Here is a 12,648-nt window from a genome sequence, read left to right as displayed (position 1 = left end):
ATAATTCACACAAAAACACCGAGTGGCGAGTCGCCGACAACACAATCGTAACTTTACAATTAATCGCTGACATTATTGTCGCCAAATTATACTTTTTTTGGTCGCCGAGAAAACGAAAAACGAGATTTTCAACGCTCATTCCGAAATTATATTATGAGAACTTATTACGCGCAATCAGAATGGTATTTCAATTGCTGATACCTTCTTACTCGACTATGGTGAAGTCAAAAAGTGGTAATGTTTCTTGAAAGTAACGCAGCAAACCTAATTTGTTGGAACATTATGATAAGCAAGAAATTGGGGAATCAAAATCGAGAATTGTGTGTATGGCTTTTTAAAAAAAATTAGTCCCGAATTCGTTAAAATAGGTCTTTCCATTTTGGTCATATTTACTAACTTTTAAGTTTCAAAAGAGTTAGTTAATTAGTTACACAAATAGTTTCTGAGTTTTCCAGCTCTTAACTTATCAGCGCCATTCTAAAGTGGTGTAAGTTTTACAATGGCTACCAGTTATCAGTTTTTATGCGCGCTATCCTGGCAAACCATTGTTCCCCGATAATAGTCCTTAAATAGGCTCAGAACACAGGAGTTTACTTAAATATCCTGTGTTTGAGTCAATTTATTGTCCCTTTATCCCACATAGGGTAATTTTTGGTACATTATGCCCTAGGGACTACTTACAATACGTGGGTCCAGTCCCTGACATGTAGTATTTGTAGTTTATTTTGTAAAAAGGATTTCAAAGAGAAACATCGAAACTGATAGATTAGAATATTAGATATTACTAGACACAGAATATAATGATATAGAGTGAGTCACATTAGATGTTTAAAGTAGAGCAGCATTGTAATTCATCTCTACTTTAGAGTTGAGACATCTTTAGGTGTAACAAAACTAAGTAAATAGTTAGTTGTGATAGTGATAATACTAACTAGGGTGTGTACGTGTTCCTTGTAAAGAGTTCACTGTGAAAGTATCACCGCTGAAAATCCATATTTTTCACTTTTGTATAGCCAAGCGCCCCAGCGACACTCACAGTGAATTCTCTACAAGGAATACGTACACACCCTAAAGTGTTATCATTTAGTTTCGTTACACCCTTGACCCTTTTTTTTGGCGAGACCCATTTTAACAAGCGACGAGAGTAAGAAGCAGCAAATAATCTACTATCGTCAAAACGCCGTAGATCTTCTCAGTGCGCTTTTCAATAAAATGTCACTCTTCTTAAAAAGGGGTCGTACAATACAACCGGGTCGTAATCCACAACTGTACTGTTACTATCTAGAACCGAACAGAACTGTACCCGGCGTAAAAAGCGTAGCTGTTATAAGCAATATAAGGCAGGCGGACTGGAATAAAAACGTAGAATTTAGGACACCGGGACTTGGTAGGAAAAGTAGCGGTCCGCTTACTTTCTTTGGTGGAAAAAATAGGACAGCATGTAGAGAAGGAATGAAATGAAGAGAAAAATAACGATAGGCAAGTTTAGTAAATTGCAATGTAATATGTGCCTGCAACTTCGATGCGCTTTGCGACAGTTTGGTTATACACAGTTTTCCGGGTCAATATTGACAGTTCGAGTGACGGATCATATTACGCACCCAGGAATGAGGAAAATAGGAAATGTCTCAGATCACATGTAATAGATAATAATTTTCGGCCGAGGCGAAGTCGAGGTCAACAAACATAATATTGTGATCTTAGGCTTTCTTATTTTCTGCCCATGGTGCGTATACTATTTTTCTCCTCGATGGAGGCGGAAAACGGCAACATCGGTAAGCGCAGCGGGACGAAAGTTGACGTTTTCTGCCCGGAGGTGAGAAAAAAATATTTAAGGGGCTATCTCTTCATACTCATCCAAAATCAATGGTTTGATTAGTTTAGGCAGACAGACTGAAATACTGTATTAGTAAAGATGAACCTCTAAACGTCACCCCCACCTAATTTTAGCCAAATGGCGATGAGTTAAAGGAAATAAGACACAACACAACTTTTAGATGACACAGACACACAGAGCAGGCTTTATTTCTTAAAATGTCAAACAGGATTTTGATGGTGTAACTAAATTTTATGTGGAGTTTCACGACAGAACATTTTACATTAGCTCCAGCACATAAAGTGTTGCTGTGTCAATAACACACACAGGGAACTGTTGAAAGCCGTCACACGCTTATTAGGCAAAGGCACATAAGTCATTGTTTCTTGATTTACGTCCGCCGTGACAACTTAACAGTGAATCGACAGGCTTATATTGATGGTAAACTTGCTATTGTTCTTGAAAAACTTATTTGGCTAACGGAAATGTAGGACTAGCGGACCCGATTGCGAATAGACGTTATGCCCGTACACGCGTTATGCCACATCCCACTAGAAAATGTTAAAGAGAATCGTATGTTTTTTCCTGGTTCTAAGTTAAATCTCCGTTTTCAGACTTAAGTTTTTTTTGGTCATCAATAAATAAAAGCTAACTTATATATTAAATATCATTTTTGACCACAATTCAGAATAATAAATTACGGTTTTAATAACTGTGCACTAATTTCATAGACCACGAAATAGCCATTGCCCATTGCATCACAGTCCTACTTCAAAGGCACCAATTGGAAACAAATAAATCGGTTCATGGGTTTGTAGTTTGTACTATTTGTTCAGCCGCACATTACATTCGCCTTGTATTAGCCCAGTTGTGGATGCGGTATTCTTGTAATGTAGGTCACGCTGTCAAACGTTGCGAAACAAAAGTTTTGATTTATATTTGGCGATTTATGACTTATTGTATTTTGGCGCGGGAAGTGCTATCTATCATTGAAATAAATGGATTATTCTGTTGATCTATGTTATACAACTTAATAATATAGGATTCGGACTAAGTAAAGGGCACAGAATAAATGGCCGTAGGTACTCAAGGATGATTAATGATTGCTTAACATTAATTTAATGAAGATTCAGACCGAGAATATGTCAAAATCTTAATTAAAGTTATTATCTATATATATATAAAACTCAAAGGTGACTGACTGATTGACATAGTGATCTATCAACGCACAGCCCAAACCACTGGACGGATCGGGCTGAAATTTGGCATGCAGGTAGATGTTATAACGTAGGCATCCACTAAGAAAGGATTTTGATAAATTCCAACCCCAAAGGGGTTCAAAAAGGGGATGAAAGTGTGTATATAATAATACTTCTTAACGCGAGCGAAGCCGCGGGCAAAAGCTCGTTCATTATATTATCTGAGTGAGCAGTAAACATTTAGTAACTGACAACGATTTGGCAAATGTATGAGCTTCCCATAATTTTTGAGCTGTTAAAAATACTTTTATATGGAAGGTGATACATTTTCTCGTATTTATGGCAACCCACACATTTCACACATAATAATGTGATTCATTGTGGCAAATTCGCTAACCTTATTATTGGTCTTCTTTTCTGAAAAACATTTAAGTCCTTGACCATAAATTAGGCTTAACTTTTTGTAGGATATAAAATTTTAGTAGTTACTTATTGCTTATACTTTATAGCAAGATCGTCCTTCAAATGGCTAAAAATTATCTCTTTTTAATCTTTTCGGTTTCACTTAAGTAAATTTTGATTTTTTTGATGATCCAGCACGCGTACCACTGAACTCCTCATAACTATAACTTTCTTTAGATTATCGTGCAGCCAAAATAAATTACATACAGAAAAAAAATGTACGTTATTATAATGTCAAGAAAAATTGCGTTTTTACTGTGCGATAGTACCATAATTTCGTTCCTTCAGTAAGGTCTAGGTCTTGTTTATTATTTTTGACACGCCGACCATATGATTTATTCTCAACAGATGGCGCTGTAACGCCCTAGTGTTGTTTGTTTGTCATTAGCGACGCACGCGCACACTATTTTTAATGTGTTAGCGAGTAGGGATGTGCTTTATCGATAAATATTTTGAGAGTGTGAGACAAAAACAAATTCAATATATTATACTGTTTTTAACCCCCGACAAAAAAGAGGGGTGTTATAAGTTTGACGTGTCTGTCTGTCGGTCTGTCTGTCTGTCTGTCTGTCTGTCTGTCTGTCTGTCTGTCTGTCTGTGGCATCGTAGCATCCAAACGGGTGGACCGATTTTAATCTAGTTTTTTTTTGTTTGAAAGCTGACTTAATTGAGAGTGTTCTTAGCTATAGTTCATCATCATCAGCCTGCTCCGTGCTGAAAAATCGCGGTTTATCTGGTTCGTGAAGGGCCGATTAGCAACTTGCAGTCGTTTGGTGGGCTTTATTGCATTATAGTTCGTGACATTTATGAATATTTACACATAAATGGAAAGTTGACCTGGTGCTGCAGCATCACCTGGTAATCAATAGGATACCCAACTCCTCACTAACTTGGAGTAATGGTTTCGTGTTTGGGCTTATTTTAATTGCGACAACTAGTAAGACGTAGATAACCAATAATTTTTTGCATGCTGCTGCTGCAGCATCACCTGGATTCTATAGGAGCCGAGCTCCATTTGAACCCAAAGTGGAGGTTTTATATTTGGACTCATATTGACGGCCTCATCCAAAAGGACATTCCTAGATGGTATTTATTGGGATATAACTTGATCCTGTTGATAGGAATTATTCTGCACTATAACCAACACAAGTTTAAAAAGCATGAAATAAAATAAAATTAAGAAATTAAAAAAAAACCCCGCCAAATAACTTTAAAAAGTAATGAAATAATATATTATACTGACTTTAAGTTTAAATAATTCCTAAGTGTAAAGTGATATTTTAGTCTATAATTGTTGTCACGGGGTGTCGGGGGACCGCCAACAGTGTCTTTTGCATTTTGTATCGCCATGTCACTGATTGTCTCGATTTGGTTCGCTGAAAACTGACCCATAAACTATAATGTTATGTGAAATCAAACATCTACATTAGCGGTCCCCCGACACACCTTGACAACAATTATGGACTAAAATATCACTTTACACTTAGGAATTATTTAAACTTAAAGTCAGTAAAATATATTATTTCATTACTTTTTAAAGTTGTTTGGCGGGGTTTTTTTAAAATTTCTTAATTTAATTTTTTTATTTAATCTATTTTTTACATTGTGAATTTTCCTGTTTGATCTTTAAATCACCGACTTGCTTTTTAAATGGTCATATAATATACTTGTAAAAGCGCTATACCTTGAAAGACACTTTGAAAGTTAAAAGGCACTCAACATTCTTATGTAAATAAAGTTTTGTAATCACATTATCAGAGGTTCTCAACTCTCAAGTATCAATTGTTTAACTATTGGATTACCATCTTATGACCATATAAAGACCTCAGTTTTAGGGTCTGTAAACCTGTTGTGGTGTGAAGACTATGTTCATCGATTATGGCTAATAAATTAACCAAGTCAAGTATATTGCAGGTTGAAGTTATTTCTTTATAATATTATGGCTATGTCATTTGACCGAATCACATAGCCACATTCGGTATATGGCCTTTGAAACAAAATAAAATGCAAATTAAAGCTATTTACACTGTTATACTCTATGTCACCATGATATAAGGCAATTGTGTGTCATATATTAAGTATAATGTGAAAACAATGACAATAGCTTGACCGCATTGGATTTTACACCTATTCAAGCTATGACCCGTCGATTATTCAGCGGTATAGTCCAAACCACAAGACGAGTCACGTATTGTCATTCTCCCATATTTTTTTTGTAATATCGATAAATGTTAACTCATTACTTAATAGTTAATCTCACATATCGATATAAGTTAGCACAACACTATACCATAAACGCGAAGACCCCAAAACTAATGATCAAGTTCATTCAGAGTTTATACAGAGTGTATTTTTAGTGCATACGGCGTGTATGACTGCTCAGTGTTTTTGGTTCCGTTATACAGGGCGTATACAGTTTATTTTTAGTATACAGGGTGTGTTATACAGGATGTGAGCGTCGTAAATCACCGCACAATGACGGTACAGTTATGAAACATTGTGATTGTAAATCTAAGTTTACAGGGGTGAAAAATTACCATTGATGTATTTTTATAGATATTGCCCGAGTTTCGGGTTTGAGCGTTTTATGTTGATGTGGAGCTTTAATATAGAACGGCTTTATTGTTTCACGTGTCGAAGGTGCCTGGTGATTATAATAAGAAAACCGATGTAATATGTCTCTCTGCTATATTTCTACTGCATGGACTCTAGAAACATCTTGTAATACGTTTGTGTCCTAAAACTTTTGTGACAGATTTACAAAGTAAGATCTCTGTTCTCCGAGGATTGACAGATGTCGATGCAGTTATCTATTCTGACCAAGTTTCCTATACCGGAAGATAAGCAGATTTTTTGACCAACCTTATTCCCTAAAACCTGTAGCTCAAACCTAGATATAGCTTACTGGGGTAAGCCAACTGTCTAATACCACCCTTCATTCCAGGCGTGCGCCCCCCGCTACGTGTCGTTCGTCTCGGCTAAGCAGAACCAGCGAGACCCCGTGGGCGCGTGCTTCGTGGCCCGCACCGCTGATGCCATCGACGTCAACGAGTACTCGCCCTGTCGTAATTGTAAGTATACCTGTCAATATGTCACGTTATAGTGAAGAAGTAGCACGTCATAACGTTGAAATGTTACGTTATCACGTAGAAATGTCACGTTATGACGTCGCATAGAAATGTAATTTATGACGTAGAAGTGTCACGTCATAACGTAGAAACAGTGTCACGTCTTAGCCAAATCAGACAAGGGAGCGCAGTTATTTTCGCTATCCAGATATTCTTTGATGTCTGATAACGTGATTATCTTGGTACTTAATCACATCTTTCGACAAGTAAGCAACAGGCGTTATTTTATACCTGTTGTCAAACGCCCTTGTTCTAGTTACGAAAAAAGTAAAATAACTTCAGAAGTAAACCTATCGGCTTCCTAAACAAATTTTGTAAAAGCTGCCTTAGCTTTCAAAGCTTATATGAAATAAGCTTTGAAAGCTAAGGCAACTTTGATAAGCGTATTAAATGATTGTATCGGTTAGCCCGAAACGCCGCGTTCACTTCCTCCGGTAATGGCGGATTGAGAGGAGAATTAGCGTGACGTGCCCCTCGACCCGCGCCCCTCGCCTTCCTACGCCACTGATGTAGAATAAACAGAGGCAGACGGCAAGTTGTATTTCATAATAAAGTTGTTTATAAAAATACCATATTATGATATATTAAATGCTTGACAGGAAGAACAGTGTGCGCTTTTGAAATACCTAATTAATTTCTAAATAACTTGAGTCAGTGAAGACCACTTTCTTACAAAGAAATAAAATAGTTTTGGAAAGACTTGAACTGACTGAATTTGATTAGGTTCGTTCATTAAATACAACCCAGATATTGAATACATACATTATATTATTATATTCCGAGGGAAACTCATTTATAATTATTGTGGAAACAAAGTTTAAAGTACTCAGCAGGCGCGCGCGTAAAGCTTGGCTTCTGTCTCTATATTTTCTGTACTTTGGGCCGCGGGCGACTTTGATTTATGATAAGGCTGTCTACACGAAAACGTTTTAGCCTCATATTGGAGCTTTCATGGTCATTGTCAAATATACTATGATACTTTTCGTGCTTCGTCACTATAAAGTCGCAAGTCGCGACTGGACCTCGATTCTTTAATTTAATCTTACATCAAAAATCTTCGTTTTATGTTCGATACAGTCTTTGAAGCTTTGAAGAATCAGAGCGCGTTTCACATGATTTAGACTTTTTATTAGAATACCATTTTAGAAAAAGGCCTGAATTAAACAACAACCGAAGTTATGTTAATGTTAAATTAATACAATCCTGGTAAAAAAATGTACCAAATTATCAGAACGAACGATTTTTGCATACCAAATAACGAACTGTAAGAATTGAGGTATTTATTACAACGGCTTATTCGACACTCGGCAGCCTTTATAATATACAATATTGTATTATAATTTTTATCCTATAACTACTAAGTATTTATATTAAATTTTTACTAATATTAACATATAAAGTGTGTAGATCCGATGTAACTAGGTTTGATTGACTTTTAGGGTTCCGTTCGCTGGACGAGGGTGAGTGATCGTGGTCGGTGTTCCGCACAATGTAGAAGATCATACATCTTCTAACTCTCTATTATGTCATACACAAATTAATTAGATATTACTTTATGTACAATTTATAGACAAATTGCGGACCTACGTTATTTGGTTGGGGTACATCAAGTCCAGCCGACAGAGCACCACTAATAAGGGCTTGACATAACCTGACCAAAAAACGTAGGTCTGCCCTAATGAATTTGTCTAATAGTACATTGTTCTAACTTTGCACAAGTACAACTGTGAATAAATCCTTACCGCATTTAGAAATCACGTAAAATCAAAAACTTTACAAGACTTCATTTTTGATGATGGTAATAAAAATGTTACGAAACGGAATAAAGCATTTCAGCTTATTATTTTTATATAAAGGAAATAATATTTCCTTATTTAAAATTGGCGCCCATTCATAGTGGCAAAAATTAATTGTGCCACAATTTGACAAACATCAAGAGGAGAAGCCGAAGGAGTTTTATCTGTGACAACTGACAAGCATTACCGAGCAAGTTTTCATATTTTTCAAGAGTTTTCATATTTTAAGATTAATAGTAAAAAATAGTTTAGAATAAACTTTAATTGTCGTTTTTCTTATTTCAGAACAACACAACGTTTATTCTAATTTCAAAAACAAATTGTAATAAAAACGTATTACAAAACGACAATTAAAGTTTATTCTAAACTATTTTTTACTATTAATCTTAAAATATGAAAACTCTTGAAAAATATGAAAACTTGCTCGGTAATGCTTGTCAGTTGTCACAGATAAAACTCCTTCGGCTTCTCCTCTTGATGTTTGTCAAATTGTGGCACAATTAATTTTTGCCACTATGAATGGGCGCCAATTTTAAATAAGGAAATATTATTTCCTTTATATCTCCCCCCCTCAGAAAAACGTCACCAGCTATTTTCCAAAGGATATTGAGTACAATTTTAAGAAAATATCATCTAAACGGCTTTGCTGTTAATTATATCGATGATATATTGATATATTCAAAAACATTTGAAGAACACATTAGCCATCTAACACAATTACTGGAAGCAATTACAAGGGAAGGTTTCAGATTAAAATTTACCAAATGCATATTCGCATCTGACTCGGTAAAATATTTGGGACATATAATCCAAGACAATTCTATTCGGCCAATCAATGATAACTTAATTTCAATAATGGAATTTCCAGTCCCTAAAACTCAAAAAAACGTACGACAGTTTTTAGGGAAAATAAATTTTTACCATGGATTTATACCAAACAGTGCTAAAATATTGGACCCTTTGCATAATTTGCTTCGGAAAAATGAAAAATTCATTTGGTCTGAAAAATGTCAAGAAGCATTTAATACTATAAAAAAGTTACTGTGTTCAAAACCTATACTAGAAATTTATGATAGGAATTTACCCATAAATATATATACAGATGCCTCATTGGAAGGCATTGGTGCCATTTTGAAACAGGTACAACCAAATGGCGAAGAAAAGCCAGTGGCCTATTTCTCAAAGAAACTTAATAATGCACAGAAGAAGAAAAAAGCAATATACCTTGAATGTCTAGCCATCAAAGAAGCAGTTAGGTATTGGCAATTTTGGCTGATAGGAAGATCATTCACTGTCTACACTGATCATAAGCCACTAGAAAACTTAAATTTAAAAGCTCGACCAGATGAAGACTTAGGTGATTTAACTTACTATCTGTCACAGTACGATTTCAAAATAAAATATGCACCTGGAAAACAAAACATAGAAGCTGACTGTCTAAGCAGGAATCCGGTATTAGAACCAGATAATAATATAGAAGAAAAACTAAAAACTGTTAACTTAATTACATTGGAAGATATTATATTAGATCAAAATAAAAATGTTCATATTCAAAATAACAAAAGTAAATTGATTGAAAAGTGCAATATTTACTTTAAGAAAAGTAGAGAAAAGGAAAAAGTTATTATATCAGAAGAATTTAGCATGAAGTTTTTAAAGAAATTGCACAATAACCTGGGTCATATTGGAATGAAACAGATGCAAAATACTGTAAGTCCATATTATATAACAAAGAATTTATTTGAAAATATTAAGAAAATTTGCAAAAACTGTGATACATGTGTAAAAAATAAATCAAGAGGTCAATATAAATATGGTATGATGTCACAATTGGGCCCAGCAAAGAAACCTTTCGACATTGTCTCCATAGACACTATTGGAGGTTTTGGAGGTTCGAGATCTACAAAAAGATATCTTCATTTGTTAGTCGACCATTTCACAAGACATGCATTTATTCTCACCTCCAAAACACAGAGTGCTAATGATTTCATCAGTTTAGTATCAAAAATACCTGAAACTTTCAATATTGGTATGATACTATCGGACCAATACCCAGGGATAAATTCAAAAGATTTCAAGAAATATTTAGATGAAAAACAAATACCTCTAGTATTCACAGCAGTTAATGCTCCATTTTCCAATGGCTTAAATGAGAGGCTAAATCAAACCCTAGTGAATAAAATTAGATGTAAAATTAACGAACAGGGAAATACAAGAGCCTGGACAACCATAGCCCAAGAATGTGTCAAGCTATACAATGATACCCCACATACAGTCACTGGCTATACACCGAGCTACCTATTATTTGGAAGAGACGTTGCTATTTTACCGAAAGAGTTGAAGCAAAATAAAATATCTGAAAATGATTGGATTCGAGACAAAAATAGAGCATTGGAAAATACTATTAAATCACATGATTATAATAAGAAAATATTTGACAAAAACAGGAAATTTCATGAATATAAAGTAGGTGAATATGTATACATAGAAAATGGGAATAAGCTAAACAGAAAGAAATTAGACGAACTAAGAATTGGACCATATAAAATTATAGAAAAACTATCTAGCACTATATTTAGAGTAGATACTGGACATAAAAAGACAGAATCTAATATTTTTCACATCACAAAGCTGATCCCCGTTCCTGAATTGGAGAAAACATTCGACAGCTGCAGTGCCTAGTGGATTTGGCTGAAAAATCTTTATGATTTTTTTTTTCTGAGGGGGGGAGATATAAAGGAAATAATATTTCCTTATTTAAAATTGGCGCCCATTCATAGTGGCAAAAATTAATTGTGCCACAATTTGACAAACATCAAGAGGAGAAGCCGAAGGAGTTTTATCTGTGACAACTGACAAGCATTACCGAGCAAGTTTTCATATTTTTCAAGAGTTTTCATATTTTAAGATTAATAGTAAAAAATAGTTTAGAATAAACTTTAATTGTCGTTTTTCTTATTTCAGAACAACACAACGTTTATTCTAATTTCAAAAACAAATTGTAATAAAAACGTATTACATTTATATAAAAATATCGTTATATTTAAATGTTAATAATCCTAATAATCCATGTTAAAACTCACTATTAAAGTTAACATTATTTACTTTCACTACAGCTCTAATAATAATTATTAGTATTATTTAACAAGCACTGTATACTTAACACGTTATGTTGTGCATGAAGCACCTATATTGATTAATTGTATGTAGTTGTGTGTAAAATTATAATAATAATAATTTGTTCGCTTTTATTGTATTATACACACTATAAGTATCCTATTTGTAACAACATATTTTTTTACTTCTAATACATTAATTTTACACTAATTTTACACCTTTGACCCTTTAATCTGGGCCTTTAGAAGTCTCGCCCAGGGCGCTAATTTAATAATGCTAAAGCCGCCGCTGGAAGGCCCTCGTTAGAACCTAAACTAAAAATATATTTTGTTATAGTATGTATATTTACATTCATAATATTATTTATTAACAGAACAATTTATATATTTTAAATTTAAAACACAGTTAGGTACTATAAAAATATGTACATGTAAACAACTACTTATTTAAAGTTCTGTGCATAGAATTTTATATTGAATAATACTATTCTAACAATCGATTAAGTATTTTATTTCTTTGTTAATTGGCAGCGTAGAAAATAAGTTAACCACTTATATCTGTGATAAATGGTCACCGTCTAGTTAGATCGTAGAATCATTGTCGTCTGTGTGTAGCCGACCCTTATTTGTCAAATACGGGCTAAGCTAATTTTGATTGTTATTTTCCAGCGAGCCACGGGCAGCGTAAGACGGGCACGTGCCAAGCTGGCTTCTCCGCAGCTGTATCTAAGGTAAGTTCACCAAAAGAGTTTTTTGTACGGAAGAAGGCTGAAATTAGCCTTTGAGGCTTCTGCGGATATATTTTTTTTGGTAAGCTTGAATAAATAAAAAAGTTGAAAATGAGTTTTAACTCTCATGGAAAGCGAGAGTATGCCAAGCAGAAACAATTAAGTGCTACGAATTCATAACATTACAGATAGGTAATTGTACAGAATGCATTGCCCATGCTTTAAGTAATAGAGGATTTTCAAGATAGTTTTTAGACATTCGAGCTCCAAAAACTTAGCTTCCTCTGTAAGTTAATCACATGCCTTTTTAATGTGGGCCCAGTATTATCTCATACTGACGAATTTTCCTTCTGTGTCATAAATATTTTATACACCACATCTTGCTCTTATTAATTCTTACGAT

The 12,648-nt window shown here is 34.5% G+C and overlaps 1 protein-coding gene across 4 annotated transcripts in view; it reads left to right on the top strand.

Annotated features, from left to right (window-relative positions):
- Window positions 1-12,648, top strand: part of LOC121732144 (integrin alpha-PS2) — a 99,901-nt gene that overhangs the window by 68,254 nt on the left and 18,999 nt on the right. For 2 of the 4 annotated variants that reach the window (XM_042121967.1, XM_042121965.1), the window contains exons 4-6: window positions 6,422-6,548; window positions 8,045-8,065; window positions 12,187-12,248. In XM_042121967.1, coding sequence (XP_041977901.1) covers window positions 6,422-6,548; window positions 8,045-8,065; window positions 12,187-12,248 — 210 coding nt within the window. The remainder of the gene's footprint in view (window positions 1-6,421; window positions 6,549-8,044; window positions 8,066-12,186; window positions 12,249-12,648) is intronic. The other 2 variants (XM_042121968.1, XM_042121966.1) reach the window with 1 other exon arrangement.

The sequence above is a fragment of the Aricia agestis genome, chromosome 11 (genome assembly GCF_905147365.1).
Source record: "Aricia agestis chromosome 11, ilAriAges1.1, whole genome shotgun sequence".
Taxonomy (NCBI): Eukaryota; Metazoa; Arthropoda; class Insecta; order Lepidoptera; family Lycaenidae; genus Aricia; species Aricia agestis.
Note: the sequence above shows the minus strand (reverse complement) of the source record. Positions and strands in the feature narration are given on the sequence as shown.